The sequence below is a fragment of the Parambassis ranga genome, chromosome 8 (assembly GCF_900634625.1).
Source record: "Parambassis ranga chromosome 8, fParRan2.1, whole genome shotgun sequence".
Lineage (NCBI taxonomy): Eukaryota > Metazoa > Chordata > Actinopteri > Ambassidae > Parambassis > Parambassis ranga.
In genome coordinates, this window is record NC_041029.1 from 1,849,564 (window position 1) to 1,865,029 (window position 15,466).

The following is a 15,466-nucleotide window of genomic DNA, read 5'->3' on the forward strand; positions in this document are numbered from 1 at the left end:
TGTCAAACGCTGCCCTGACCCACACGGTTCTTGCATTTTGAAATGTAAGCCTCTTCCTGAGTGGACTTTTCATGAAGTTCCGTTGAGTATTGATGGTTATCAGAGAGAGATCAGGGCTAGTTAAGGAGCACTGGAGTTGAAACAGTTGCACAGTCATAGCACCACTGTCAGTCTAGTCCCCCTTGGCCAAGCCATGTAGTGTCTGAAGAGTCCGACAGTCACTCCTTGCCTTCCCCTCTGTAGTCTCAGGGTTGTTTATGTAATGCTGCTTGCCCCTGCTTGATGCTGAGTCTGTTTACGCCTCTATGCCGAACACATTTACTGACTCTAACATTGTTTCCCAAAATGTTCATAGAGTTGGATGTAGAGACATTCTTTTTTAACTCATGTATTGATTGGTGGCTAAGTGAGTATGAGTGGCATGTTAGCTTAAAAATGTCATAATTTGGACCAATGTTGTAAAGCACATTCTTCACCAGTCAAAGTCTTGTGACTCCTTTTGGCAGACCGTGTGTAGCCCCTGTAAAGACAGAGACACGGAGACTGAGAACTTCCTGTCCATGCTCTCAGGCTTATGTCTATGGAAAGGTGGAGATGCTCCTACCAAGGTCAGTACAGTCAGGTGTACTTCTGCCACTACTGAGCCTGCGCCATCCTGCTCAGCTCCTACAGGTGTGCTGGTGGTTAAACTTGTGACTCGCTTGTGGGGTGACGGGGGTGGCTTAAGCTTAAGCTCATCAACACCTGTGTCAAGGCTGTACTGTTGAGACGCAACACAAAGTTGGCTGATGAGACAATTGAAGAAAGGCATCTGGACTTGTGACATTTCGATGCTCATCCAAGCAGCTTCATCAGTTCTAACTGCTTGGTGGGGAAACATGGTTCATATCTGGTGGAGGACCTCATATTCACTTGGTTGGCTTTAGAGGAATTAATCAGGTTACCTGTCAGACTATGGCTTCACAAAGTCCAAGTGTTATGAAAGTTTAATGGTGACAGTTGCTGTTGGAGGTGACACATTTCCTCACTGAGACACCTCTACACAAGTCACTTGGCCCTGTCTACTGTTGTTAGCAGCTCTGCAGACTTCTCTCCAGCATGTCCCTCAAAGCAGCACTGCTTTTGACACCCATGTTGTGTTGGATTGGACAGTTTCATCACTAGTTTGTCCTGACGTCTGTATGTTCTTATTATGATGATGACGACAACGATGGTGATGATTAGTAGTAGTAGGGACTTCTTGTGTCCCTATACAAAGCATGTTAGCCATGCTTACATTTCCTCCACTTTGTACTAATTGCAAATCAGGCACTGCTCAAAAATAACTTGTCTAACAGGAAGTACACATGGCAGCTCTTGCTTCCTCTTTGCTCTTCATTCATGTGCATCACTCTTTTTTGCAGTGGGGCAGTCTCAGCAGTGGTCTGATAAGGGCTGAGGGTAGGAGGTGACAGATTAGCACAGGAAACAAAACAAGCAACACTTTTTTTGGTGGTGTTATATTGTAGCACCACATATGATGGTACATTCTGTCCTCTGCTTCAATTTGAGAGACAGCCTACTGCTTTTGGTCCTGTTAAAAAGCTAATGACTGGCCCCGGAGCTGTGTGTGCAGTAAAAGGTGATCATACAGAACCATGGCGCATAGTGAGAACTTCGCTGTCAACGTTTCTGAAAGAGATTCTGACTATGAGTAAGTTTTATTTTCATCTGTCTGACTATTTCTGTCTATTTCTATACCTTTCTTTTTCTTAACCTACCTATGAGAAGTCTTTGATCACTAGAATTTAATGGCTCCTCCCGGTGATGCTTAGGGATGCGAGCAAGCAGAGTGTACAGTTTCTGCCATTGTAAATACTTTACTTTGCATCTTTTACCTTTTTGTATTTTTCATAAAGAGTTACCGTTCTGACTGAAACTGGTAACCTCTAGTTTTAAGCACTGAAACAGTTTTGTCCCTCCCTCTGCCCTTCACCTTCATTGTCAAATAAGTAACTGCCTGGAGCAAATGCAATGTGTGTGATGTGATTTCCTGTATTCTGCTGTCTTCTAAATTTGTAATGTTTGGTTTTGATGATATATTATAATATTTTGAAATGTCATCAGGGGGTAGCTGGCCGCTGTAAGATCACATAATTTAAAGATATGGAAAAGCTAAAATACCTAATGAAATGAAGGACTATATCATGGCCATGTTTGATCATAACCATTCATTTATAATAAAATAATTACAATAAAATGTGTGTATACATGTGTATATCATGCCATTAAGCCAGCATAAATGATAATGCAGCTTACTGAGCAGGTCAACATTAACAACCTGTGATTTGCAGAGAACTATAAAGTTGATAGTGAAGCTGAGCTGCTGGAGCTGAACCATGCTGTGTGACACATACAATTTATGTTGTATTGATTAACTGTCTGAATGTGACAGGAAGTGGAGGGATCTGGGGCCATCCTGTGGCGCCTAACAGACTGGAGCCTTGGCTTTAGCTCAGATTTGGACCCAAGAGTTCTTATGATCAATAGTATGAGGGTCAGGTCACAGATAGGTTGCCATCATTTGGAGAATCAAGGAGAGGCATAGACCCAAAGAACATAGTCAAACACAGTGGTGGCAGTATAATGCTGAGGGGAGGGTGAAAGTAATCCTGAAGAAAGAAGACTGGATAGATCTGAATAGCTTCAAAGAAAATATAAAGCAGTCCAGGACGGCAAGGCGAAAGCTACTGACTAACCTGCACAAACCCTGACTGATAAAACAGTGGAGCTCACTAAAGACAAGGGTCCACGACAGGAGACCATCAAATCTGATTCACCAAAGAAGACTGTTAAAAATGAAGTGTTCAAATGTTTTGTTCTGTTATACAGAATGTGGAAAACATTTAAAAAGCATAACCTTTTTATTTTGTCTCCAATTGTGTGTCTATTTCTTGCCATGGCGGTACTCGTATGTGTAACCCTATGCAGCATATGCCAACATGGGTGCAAAGTACTAGGGGATTTGAACCCTTGGAATTTAGTCTCTTTTCCCTTTGTAGGAACACTGAAGGAGGCGAACCAGGCCAAGCCTCCTTTCAGTTCATAGACGAGCCAGCAACCAGCAGCAAGAGGTGTGCTGACATAATGGAGATGGAAGTTTTGGGGAAATGCAAAGGTATAAATAAACATGGCTTGCTAACTGCAAAAAAACAATCTAGACCACATGCGACAAACCCAAGGCCAGTTGGCCAAATCCGGCCCCCTACAATGTTCCATGTGACCCACACCAAGCGTGTCTAAAACATATATCATAGATGTAGTGCAAAGATTTACATTTTTTACAACAACCCACAACATTCCACTGAATAAACCACAGTAATTATAACAAAACAGAAATGCAGCAAAAATAATGACAAAATCAAAAGCAGCCGCTTCTATTCAGGTGCGAGAGCATTTCATATAACACTGTATATTACGGGGTCGCTGTTACAGTGTGTCTACCTAAGTAGGTACAGTGGAACAACAGTTACATGATATATTGTTACACAGATTAATTAGGTAGACACACTGTAGCAGCGTCATATGCAATTCAAATGGAACATAAGAGACGTAAAAGCTGCTTTAGTTTAGTAAACAACACCTGCATCCTAAAACCTTGTTGTTTGTGCTTACAGATGACATGAATGGGCCTTTCACTGTTTCACCGATACAGCGTCCATTAATGACACTTTAGTACAAAGTGCTTAAAATATGCAGACAGTCAAAGACAGCAGACAGTACCATTGGTAGTCACTAACCACTGCTGCTTTGTACTTGTAGTCTGACTGGTTGTGTGTCTTAGCCCTGCTCTGATTGGCTGTTTTGTATACCTGTTCTGGTTTACTGATTCTTGTGTGTGTTATATATGCAATGACTATGTCAGCCAGCGGTTGTCGTGGTTCTAAACATAATTATCCAGTAATGTAACCTGCATATGGCTTGGCATTGATGGTCTGTCTGGTGGGTGAAGGTGAGGACGCTAAGCTACAAACTGCTCCATTAACAGCTAGATCACATCTTTCTCTCTGTTAGAAACACCAGCAGGTGCAGCAAATTATTGGTTTGGTTCTAAGATCAGCGGAAACAATAAGGAGCAGTTGGTGGCTGACCTACGAGGCTTCTCAGTGAATGACGGCATGCAGAGGCTGCGCGCCATGCCACTGAGCCTGGCACATAAAAAGGAACTAAGGTGAATGTAACACAAAACCGATGGTGAACAGCAGCAATCTTTTAACTTGACCCTCCTTCACTTCCCATCAGGCAGCTGGCTTTCAGTGCTGCAGGGGGAAGCTCCCTCATCAAGAGGAATAGTTCATGTTATTTTCATCCAGTCATGTGCCTCTCAAAGGTTAGTACTAAGTCTACTGTACAACATTGTGTGATGCGGTTTTTGAGCGTATTATTATTGAGCGCCACATGTTTTTATTCCCTCATCAGACTTGGCATCAGTGCCTCTTAAGCAGCCTCTCTGTTCTCACGTCCCTCCACCTGTGGCATTCACCCATGAAAAGGCTGAGTGGACGTTTTGGCACCGCAGTCCTGTCCTACTTCCTCTTTCTCCGAACCCTCTGGTTTTTTAACCTGTTTCTCGTTGTCATCAGCGGCCTGTTTTTGATCCTTCCTCAGGCCATCTACCCTCCTCCGTATCATCGCCATCATAATGAATCTCATCCTCACACTCTCACCGGCCTGGAGTTTCTTGCAGGAACGGTGAGCTGTATGTTACATCCCAGCCACATGTACACCTGTTGCACACTTTTGACCCAGACCTCTCTTCACTCTTTGGCAGGGTTACCTTTCTCGGAGCTTGATGTTCTATGGCTACTATTCTGCAGCTCACCCACCCTGCAACACTCAAGAGTCCCAGATGACATACTGCATACCCATAGCCTATTTCTTTAACATCATATTCACCTTGTTCATTACCTGCATCAGCCTAGTGCACAGGTACAATGCATTATTACATGTGTATTTAATTTCAGGCCTCCCATTATTATGCGTTACTCGTCTTGTCTTGCAGTATGTCCAAGTCTTTTGGGAGACATTTTCATGTCTTCAAGTCCAGTGGGCATCTGGCAGTACTGGTGTACTGCTCCTGGGACTTCAAAGTTACCAAGAAGACTTCAGTTACACTTCAGTCTGAGAAAATCAGCACTCAACTCAAAGTATGCACTTGAATAGTCGGACAGACAAAGAAGCAACAACAGTGTGGGCACCAAATGTGAAAAAAGGTGTTAATGAACTAAACTGAACTGACTTCTGCAAATACAGACACAGGAAGTTTCCACACTGGTTTCAGGCTCTTCAGCATGCACATATGAGAATAATGATCTTAATGTAATTCGTCCACTGATAACACAAAGGCTGCTTCTCTCCAACAGGAGCAAGTGTCTGAAATGAAGCGTAGTGAAGACAAGAAGAGCTGCATGCAACGTCTCCACTGTCTCATAGTCCATGCAGTAGCATGGACCGTGTGTCTAAGCAGCATCTCTCTGACTGCTATGGGAGTCCACCACTTGTCAGAGGTCAGACAAAAGATCAGCCAGTGTCATGCAACGACTGCTGTGTAACCAGACACAACTTTTAGAGCAGAAAATAGCCAATAGGACCACATTTCAACCTGTAGGGGGCACTACATTTATCAAATAGTTTGAGGGGCACCTTCCCTATTGTCCTTCTTGACAGCTGGTAAGGGGTTTTTCTACAACATAGTAAAATTGTTGTATTTAGACTCGTATAAATTCAGAAGGCTAAATCTTGTTTTATATTTTTACAACTACCCATTGTTTTCAAGCGTGACCTTGTTCCTAACTGCAAAAAGTACCGGTAGGTGCAATCTTCCCCTTTCTCCTGCGCTCAACAAGTCGTTGGTAGTTGCTAACTTTGTCTTTTAACTTTCAGCTGTTTTTTTCAAACTAAGATAGCACCTCCAGCTGTGTTGACTCTCTTGAGTTTCACAGATATTCACAAAAAATATGGGTAACATCATTTTTATATTCCGCCCTAAAAAATCAGCTTCAGTTGCACCACAGACCATACATACCTCATACATAGACCTAAAAGGTAGAACTGCAGCCATCGCTGTGATTCTGTCCTTTCCTTCACAGGCCACCAAAAAGCAAGATAACAAAGAGACGGAGTTGCTTCTCCTGTCTGCAGTGGTGGCAGCCATTAACCTGTCCCTCCCTGGCCTCTTCAACGTGTGTCTTCATATAGAGAAATATGACTCACCGGTGGCGTGTGTCTATGTTTCCATCTTCAGGTGAAATGAACTACAGATTAAAATAACTTGCTTTTTGTTTTTATTTTATTAAACATTAGCTTAAACCCAGGGTGTCCAGGGACATTGGTTTTTTGTATTTTACTCAGTGTGGGCTGTTAATTTAAAAAGTCCATAAATGGAAGTTTGTATGCCCTCTGTTTTGTCCCCCCAGGAACCTCCTGTTGAAGGTCAGTGTTGTTGGAGTGCTGTGTCACCGCTGGCTGGGGAGGATTGCTGTAGAACCAGTAGGTCTTTTTCCCACAGATTTGTGATTAACATCCTCACTTACGTAGTACTTCTCTGTAATTCTGAGCACTGCATGAAGTAACTTCACACCATGAAGTGATTAAATGTCACTCATGATTGACTTCTCTTGTTGAAAGTGCTGGGAGAGTTTTGTTGGGCAGGAGCTTTATCGGCTGCTGATGATGGACTTCATATTCATAGTGCTATACACTGTTTTGGGAGAGCTTCTGTGGAGGCAAGTGTGTGCTTTACCTTCCAATTAAGCAGCTTTGATCTATGATTAATGTTCACTTTCAAAATGTGTCATCCTGCTTCCAGGATATTTTCCCCAAAATCGTGGAGAAGAAATAGAAAGCAAGCGTTTGACATTGCTGAGAATGTGCTGGACCTCATATATGGGCAAACTCTTACTTGGTAATATGCAGAATTCAGCCCATACGTATTTGAAAACAAATGACGTTCCTAACACCATAACATTCTCCAGGTTTGGAGTGCTGGTCGCTCCTCTTCTTCCGGCTGTCCAACTGATAAAACTGTTTGTGCTGTTTTACATAAAGAAGGTTGGTGGTGTGTCTTTGGATGTTCGTGTCACCGTCATACCTAGACTGCATAGCAAACATAGCTTGCACGCTCACTAATGTTTTCCTTCTCCAGACCAGCCTAAAGCTCAGCTGTCAGGTTCCTAAGAAGCCCTGGAAGGCCACTCAAATGACAACACTTTTCATCTCTCTTTTGTGCTTCCCCTCATTTTTTGGTGCTGCCATGTTCATCACTTATGCAATGGTGATGTGAGTACAAACACTGTGTCGTGTCAAGGAGAAGTGTCTGCACAGACAATGTACATTGCACAACGTCACTAGTATTCTGAAGAACTTTGAAGAGTTGCCAGACAGTGAGATATGAACTACAGTGGAACAGAAAGAGAAACAGACAGAGGCTCTTTGTTGCCCTAGTGCCTTAGTCACCGAAATGGCTTGTAACATGTCAGTGGCTTGGACCTTGTTGTTGAAGTAAAATCTTCTGGGTCCTTTCTTTCACCTAACAACCTCTAATCAGAATCAGAAATACTTTATTGATCCCAGGGGGAACTTGCTTTCATTCCAGGTGCTCCGTGTATACATATATAAAACAACAGGTTAGAAATATAAACTAAGGTGAAGTAGTAAGAGTAGAATAATAAGCAGTTTTTGACTTCTTGTGACTCCATGCTGATCATCAACAACATAACACAACAGTCCCCGTCCTTCCTGGGGGGCTTGTGTCTGCTGCAGGACTCTACCTTAGAATGACTATGGGCAGTGTGAATTCATTTCACATTTTTACATAGCTAAAAAGAGATTAGAGAAATGTTATTCTTTAGTTCTATATATTTTATGTGGTTTCTTGATAACCTTTAAATATCAGTCCCTTTATTTCCTTAGGAGTTGAGTCTTTAACAGCATTCTGAGAATCCGCCTGTCTGTTGTATACAGGGTTAAACCCTCATCAGAGTGTGGCCCTTTCAGGAATCTCACCACAGCATTTGAGATAGGGCAGCTGTGGGCCCAGCAGCTGGAAAAGACTAATCCAAACCTGTATTGGCTCAGCTGGACCTATAAAGTCCTGGTGGAGAAGCCACTGTTCACTTTTCTTTGCGCTGGAGTTCTTCTGTGAGTATTGATGAGTATCGTACTTTCCTTCAGCAATGGTACCACCTACTTACTCACTTTATGTGAAGGGGCTTCGGGGTCTTTAAAATGTGCTTTTGCCCACAGAATGGTGATATATTTTCACACTCAAGTTGTGGATGGACAAAGAAAAGTCATTGGACTATTAGAAAAGCAACTTGAAAATGTATGTGTAAGCTTTGTTGTTTTTTATACAAACCCAAGTTCAAATGTTTTTTTTTACAACATATTTATATATATATATTTATATTTATTATAGGCACAATGCAAGCACGTACACATTTCATTGATATTGTTTTGTTTTTCTGTATTTATCCTATACAGGAAGGGAAGGATAAAATGTTTCTGATCACCAAACTGCAAACGGATTGTGAACAGAATAGTCTGGTGTCCCCTTCATAAATGTGGCAGGTACTTTTTCTATTATACATTGTAGTTGCTCAGTGTGTTTTTATGTGTGCAATATTAATGTCGTTGGGGTAAGTGGGTGCTAATGGATGATGACATACTGAGCAATAGCCAATCAAAATACATATATTTTTAGAGTGAAAAAACATTTTTTAACCTAAAACCTAATCAATAATATTTGATGATGGAATTTTTTTCTGATCTGTGTTATAGCTGTTGTTCCTGCTACATGTTGCTGTAAAGCAGCTGGACTCATCAACCATCCATGGATGATCATTCCATCAATGTGCCATCAATATTTTCCAGTGTGTCAATAATATCCATACAACTTTCACCTGTAAATATAAGAAACAGTGGGTAAATCAGTATGAGCATATTATAATAATAATATAATGATATATTACTAATGGTGCTAATGACATTTCCACAGATGCCCCCCCCCATTGTCTAAATGTTGTGCAGCAAATTTTTAACAAGCTTCAACATGCCCCCCCCCCACCCTGTAGTTGCCTATTAGAAATGGAAATAATTAAATAAAAATGGAAAATAAAAATTAACTAAATGTACATTTTATAAATAAATGAAATTACTGTAATAAAATAAATGTTTTCATAAAAGACATCTTTTTATAGACCGTCAGTTGGGACTGAAACTGCTGAGAATAATTTGACTGCTTTCTACTGATACATCTGAGCGTTTCATGCCTCTCCGACCCTCTTTTATATTCTTATATCTCTGTTGGAATTCATTTGTTGTTCCTTACTGTCACACAGAAGATGGCATCTACTATAACCTTTAAATTCTGCAGAGCTAAAAACCTGATTGACTTGAAATGTCACTCATCATATAATGACCTTCAAATGACCAGCGAGCATCAGGAAGAAGAATGTGGGAGGAGTTTTCCATGCAATGTAAAATGAAACTTTATAAATACAGAGTTGGGCCACTAAAAAGAGCACTTCATCTTTTATATGCATCTCAATGAGGGACTGTGGTGAGTACATTCCTGCATCATTTCATTATTTTAGTCTTTTAGAAACAAAGGACATGATGTTTCTATTTGTACATAAATCTAGTTCAGTGTTTTTATTATTGGGTAATGATTAAATAGAAAACATTCCTTCCTTCCAGTTAAAATGGAAACAAAGACAGCATCTACAAAAAGAGTGTACATCAGTCTTCCAAAGAAATGCATGGCTGCTTTGGCTGAACACTATGAACTGGTGAGCATCCACAGACATTAACAGTAGATGCACATAAATAAAGCAGCTCGAGTTCCTTGAAGATGTTTAGCTTAGTGCTGATGTTCTGGGAAATTATTTTTATTTATCAAAGCTGTAACAATGATTTCATAGTCTGGACATTTTCCTGTCATTTAAAAGGAGCATGGGTTGGTCATATATGACCTGAACCCCTACCTCCAAGAAGCATACGTACAGGCATACTTCAGAGAGTGGGGCACCATGACATCATGTAAGGTAAAGACTGAAACCGCCTTCTTCCATCGGTGTCGTTGTTTCTGTCCTTTGATGAGGGTTTAGGAGGTTTTGACGTCCTGTCTGTGAAATGGTATTTCAGATTAAGAGGAGCTCTGCCTCTGGGAAGGATAAGGTGGTTGCCTTTGTGATCTTTTCTACAGAGAATGAAGCAGACAGTGCAGACTGGGCTGGTCCTCACTATATCGGAGGCATGGAAGTCAAAGTGAAACAGATAGTTAGTCCGAAGGTGAGAAGGTGTTTCTGTTTTTAGTAACACACGAGTATATACAGCATACAGCACATACATGAAAATCGGTATATATTTGTGCACGGACATGTTAGTTGTGTGCTTTATACTTGTGTGTATTCATGGGGACACTTAATGTTTGACATCACTTGGATAAAGGGCTGTCAACTCAGAGGTTAGATCACCAAACAGAGTGACCTCTGCCCTTTATTTTAGTAAGAATAGTGCTGTACTGTGAGAGTGTGTCAAAGAAGCAAATGATATCATTTTGGTTTAATCCATATTTTCACCCTCAGTTGTTGTCACTTTTTGTTACAACAAAATGAATCATTTAAAATCTCAACAACTTTATTTTAAATGTACATCAGTGTCTTTCAGATTGAGGACAACTCGAGAGTGCAGGGGACTCCGCCCCCTTCTAAAGCAATGGGCCTGGGCTACATGCTGGAGGACGCTCAGCGGTTAGAAGATAAATCCAATGAATAACTCCCTATATGTTGCCTACACTTAAAACAAAGGAATCAATCAAATGATTTGTAATCAATAGTCAGATTTTGACCATTGCAGCATCTTCTTTTCATTTCTCTACATCTATATAAATGTACATGAGTTTGCTTTTGTACATATGCTTCAAACATAATAAATCAATTAGCTATGAGACGATAGTGTCTGTGTTCTGTAGACCTGTTCTGTTCTAGTAGGAGCTCTGCTAGAACAACAGACACAGACTATAAATCCATATTAGTAAAGGTGCAGTCTGGACCTAAGCTGCTAATGGACGCGTTCGAGTTTAAGATGTGTTTCAGAGGAACAGGCACTCTGTCACCGCGCAAACTGATCTTCGCTCTCTGAAAGGGGCGGTCCAAACTACGTAGCAGATGAACAGCCAATAAGGACGCAGAGCGCCAACCTTCTTCCGCACTGTGTGAACATGGCGGAGGCAGATGCAGATGTTTGCTTTAAAAAGGTAACAAAGAATCATTTCCCCTTTTCTGTCTGAGAGGACACCTAAAGCCAACGTTTCTGTTACATGTCCTGTAAGTGTACGCGTCCATTCGTCTACGTACATCTCGGAAATAAATCGGGTAAATAGATTCTGAGCCGAACAGAAGAGGTCCAGTGGTTCTGAAGGCTCTCTGTACATAGCGTCATTGTAGTGATGGAAGCTGCAGCTTGGCTTCTGAAGCGAGGCCGTTACATGTCTGTTCTTGTATACAGGACACCGTGAGCAAGCTGTTGTCAAGCTTCTTTACTGAGGACAAAACCAAGCGTGAGTTGGATGAATATCTGTCCATGTGTGTGACGGCTTGACTTACAGGTGTGTGTCTGTTACAGTGGGCGGTGACGCTGCGCTGCTTATGGCGGAAATGCTGCAAATATTTGTCAAAGGTAAGGAGCTCGATGCAGATGTGAGAAAAGTTGAAGATATATCTGTATACATATGTTCACACACATTATTTAAGTCACTGTCATGTCTCTGTCGGTTGATGATCCATCTAAATGTGTTCTCTCCAGAGGCTGCTGTGAGGTCTCAGAAACAGGCTGAATCTGAGGACTGTGACCAAGTAGACATTGAACATTTTGAAAAGATCCTTCCTCAGCTGGTGCGTAGCTCCATCACATTTGTGTCTTAATATTGTGTCCGGGAGCCATATATTCAGATCATTCAATGCAAACAATGCGTCCCTTTTGTCATATCGGTTGGTGCTTTTACATTGCTACGCTGTTTTTACTGTAATTTGCATAATTTCTACAGTTTCCTGTAGATGCTTCCAGAATTTGTTGCTATGAATATGACTGAACTCTTAACTAGTTAGCAAATTAAACATTGGATAACATCACCCAAATACTTCCACCATTATAAATGGTCATTTTTATTCATTTATTTATGAAAAAAGTTTCATTTCACATCATCCTATTTTTCAGCTTATGGACTTCTAAGCGATGCCACCAGATGGAGCCAGAGAGCCGCTAGTTCCATCTTGCAGTTCAAGCAGGGATTTCTTTTTTCTTTTTGTTATGCGTAGTTGCAACTTATTAATTAAATCTGAATATGAGGTAACATTAATACTGTCATTCTTTATTTATTTGACTTAAAAATAGAAAGCAGCATTGCTGTCCACATGCTCCAACCCACAGTAAGGGGCCACCTGTGCAACAACAGGTGCTTCCAACATGCTCCATGGTGCCCTTCATCAAAGCCTCCAGGAGCAGTTGGAAGCAATTAGAGTAATAAGGGAGCAGCCGGTCCCTTAGATGATGACAAGTGCCAGGAAAACGGAGTACCTCCTCCGGCCACTTTGAAGTTCCCTTTTGCTGTCCTGCAATGTTTAGTTGGAGGTGGTGAAGGGGGGGGGGGGGGTGGCCTCTGGCAACCAGGGAAAGTTGAATGGGTGTGTGTGTGTGTGCATCTATGTGTGCATGTGTTAGCCAAACATGACCAGAGACCACACATGTAGATATTCTATTTGAAAGGGAAAAATAACAAAAACACATTGGAACATGGTCCAAGAAGAGCAGGGTGTAATTCTAAAGGTAAATAAACAGAGGAGGTGAGGAGCAGAGGGGGTTCTCTGCTTTAATCACAGCATGGAGGGGGACTCCAGGGTAATGTGGGGTTTTCTGACTCCAGAGACTAGTGTCTTCACTGTGAGTCATCATAGATGTATAACACTGCACTTTTCATTTGTTGGCTCTTTGGTGACTCCTTGTGCTGCACATGTACAATAGGAAGCAATTCAAGCAAAGCCAGTATGTGCTCAAGGACACAGCACCTGGAATTTGACCCAGCATCTTTGTGTTTCCTAAGGGTATTTTCCAGTGCAGGCCTTCAGAGGATCAAGGGTGAGGAGCACTGAAAGGGAAATGCTTTTTGTTTAATGAATAAATAGTCTATGCTTTTTAAATAGCAGCATTTAATGCATTAAACCCTCCTTTGAGTTCTTGTATTTGTGTATTAGTTGAATTAAAATATCCATGTAGCTGTCCTCTTTGAACATGAGAAATATATATATTATACATTTCTCAACCTTCAACTTTTCCCCCTGTACGTCCTTTTATGACAACTCTGAAGCCAGTATTATTAAACATAGAAAAACAGTTAGGGAGGTGTTAGGAGAGTTAAAGCATTTCTTTGGCATGCATGTGAAATTTGTTATGTGTTTGCAAGGCCGTGGGAAGTAGGAGTGCTGCAGCACCCCCTAGCAGTAAGTGGCTGATCTGCTGCTGACCATTCGCCTTTATATATAAATAAGGATGTTCTTATACTTTATGCACGTATGTATTTATATGTTGAATAATAACAGAAATGATTCAAACCTTTAAGATTAATAGCAATTAAATTAATTAATCTGACTCTGGCAGCTCGTCATACAGACTTCCACATCAGCACTAGTTTCTGGCAGACACTCAGCTGTAAAATGTCGGCGCAAAAGTGAATTTCTGACTTCTTTAGGGAACCCAATAAAATGGTGAAAATAGTGTATTAGTCAAATAAAACGTTCCCATAGAGAAATAACAATATATAACAGTGGTATGCAGAATGACGCTCTTTCCAGGTGGATGACGTCCTCTACGCGTCTTTTTCTTTTGTTCAGAGCTTTACAACCGTGTCAACAACACCCATAGTCAGAAGAGCGAACTATCGCTTCCACTGACACTCTTTGGCACACCACGTGAAAGCACAAGGCTCTACAATTAAATATTAGCAGATCATGTGATAGTGCACGACCGTCCGATTGGTTCCTGAGTTGCCAATAGGATTACAGAGCGTCTAAGCAACACTCAGACATGGCGGAGCACTGGTTGAAAAACCTGAAATGTCATCGTTTCGGGGAAAAATGACATTACCATTCCTGATTTCTGCATGATTTTGTAGCACTCGGGTGTGCTGGAGGGGTTTAAGGTGGCAGCCAAAACATGTTCACACGTCCATGATTGCTTTGCAGCGTTAAACCAGCCTCTGTTTCTAAATCTACCGATCTGTTACTAATAAAGTCAACTGAAGTGTTTAAGGCAGGGATTGTTGACAGACACTTCTTTAGGTAGGCCTACAGGTGTACCCTGTGTTATCAGGCCCCCCTCATTGCTCGAAGATACTGATAGTTTGGTCAGTAGCAGTTTTGTAGCAGCACCTGCAATGATGTGGCCTAAAATCAGTCTGTCCACTGTTACTGACTGGAGACACAGCTGAAAATATGCCACATTTCTGTGGTACTTGTGTTATGTAAAGTAAGTTAATTATGAGGCTATGTTGGTGTTATGTTAAATTTTGCATTGTGCTTTTTGTTCTGTTTTGTTCACACCATCTAAAGCTACCTTTACAGTTTGTTGATTACGGCCCATTTTGTTGTCTATAGACCTATATGGCTCATAAAACATGCTTCTGTCAAAAAACGCACATTGTTATTGTATTACTGTACAACATTCATTTCAATTGTAAAACAAATCTGAGGGAAAATCTAATGCTAGCAGCTTTTTGTGATTCTTCTCCACTTTCCAAATGACTTGCGCTAAAAATATGTGATGGTGTCCATGTGTTCTTGGATGCTTGTGTACATGTACGTGCTTGGGTGTTGTGACTCTAGTGTTGGGCTTCATCTGGGGCTGTGATGCAGAAGGGCTCAGGAGACGAGAGGCCCTTGTGGCCCCCGCATGGGCGTGGAACTGCCTATCGATGAATTAATGCTTCAGATGAGCCAGAGTGAGTAAGTTCCGCTCAGATGTCCCGCACGTTAAAAGTTGCTAACATTTTCACTTCTTCCAAACAGCCGGGCAAGGTGTGCATGCGTTTTACAGGAGGCTTACCTGTGTTGAGGGAATGTAAATGTAAGGACGGCATCTGTGTTGACTGCGTATGCTGCTGTGACAGGAGGCTTCTGGGAGGCCCCGGGCCTCTCTAAGGGGCCTAGAGTCCTGTGGTGCTTTGTTAAGGAGCCATGGAGCCCACACTGGGATGATTAGAACATACCTGGCAGTTAGAGCAACTTGAGCGCTCTGGTGGGATCACCCCTAAATGGTTGTGGCACTTGGCTGTTAGTCTGTGGATGTAGATGTGCTGCTGTGCTCTGTATATTGGCTGGAGCTTTGGTAGCCACAGGGGCGGAAAGGATTCTTCCGGAACCAGTCAAGTGGATGA

General features: G+C 41.6%; 3 protein-coding genes across 3 annotated transcripts; all 3 read left to right on the forward strand.

The window, feature by feature from the left end:
* The first annotated feature begins 1,509 nt into the window (after positions 1–1,509).
* Positions 1,510–9,090, forward strand: tmc6a (transmembrane channel-like 6a). Its single transcript, XM_028411170.1, has 18 exons — positions 1,510–1,693; positions 3,042–3,157; positions 4,054–4,210; positions 4,282–4,369; positions 4,459–4,731; positions 4,811–4,968; positions 5,042–5,186; positions 5,403–5,546; positions 6,129–6,283; positions 6,456–6,528; positions 6,667–6,764; positions 6,848–6,943; positions 7,014–7,089; positions 7,184–7,317; positions 8,002–8,178; positions 8,284–8,362; positions 8,521–8,607; positions 8,818–9,090. The coding sequence occupies exons 1-17, from the start codon at positions 1,638–1,640 to the stop codon at positions 8,596–8,598; spliced, it is 2,103 nt and encodes a 700-aa protein (XP_028266971.1). The 5' UTR covers positions 1,510–1,637; the 3' UTR covers positions 8,599–8,607; positions 8,818–9,090.
* Positions 9,091–9,568: 478 nt separating this feature from the next.
* LOC114439324 (heterogeneous nuclear ribonucleoprotein A2 homolog 1) lies at positions 9,569–10,733 on the forward strand. The gene is made up of 5 exons (XM_028411180.1): positions 9,569–9,598; positions 9,736–9,827; positions 9,987–10,082; positions 10,183–10,329; positions 10,698–10,733. The coding sequence occupies exons 1-5, from the start codon at positions 9,586–9,588 to the stop codon at positions 10,710–10,712; spliced, it is 363 nt and encodes a 120-aa protein (XP_028266981.1). The 5' UTR covers positions 9,569–9,585; the 3' UTR covers positions 10,713–10,733.
* Positions 10,734–11,177: 444 nt separating this feature from the next.
* Positions 11,178–12,397, forward strand: cenpx (centromere protein X). Its single transcript, XM_028411183.1, has 5 exons — positions 11,178–11,296; positions 11,548–11,599; positions 11,665–11,718; positions 11,845–11,933; positions 12,256–12,397. The coding sequence occupies exons 1-5, from the start codon at positions 11,261–11,263 to the stop codon at positions 12,268–12,270; spliced, it is 246 nt and encodes an 81-aa protein (XP_028266984.1). The 5' UTR covers positions 11,178–11,260; the 3' UTR covers positions 12,271–12,397.
* The last annotated feature ends 3,069 nt before the right edge of the window (positions 12,398–15,466 follow it).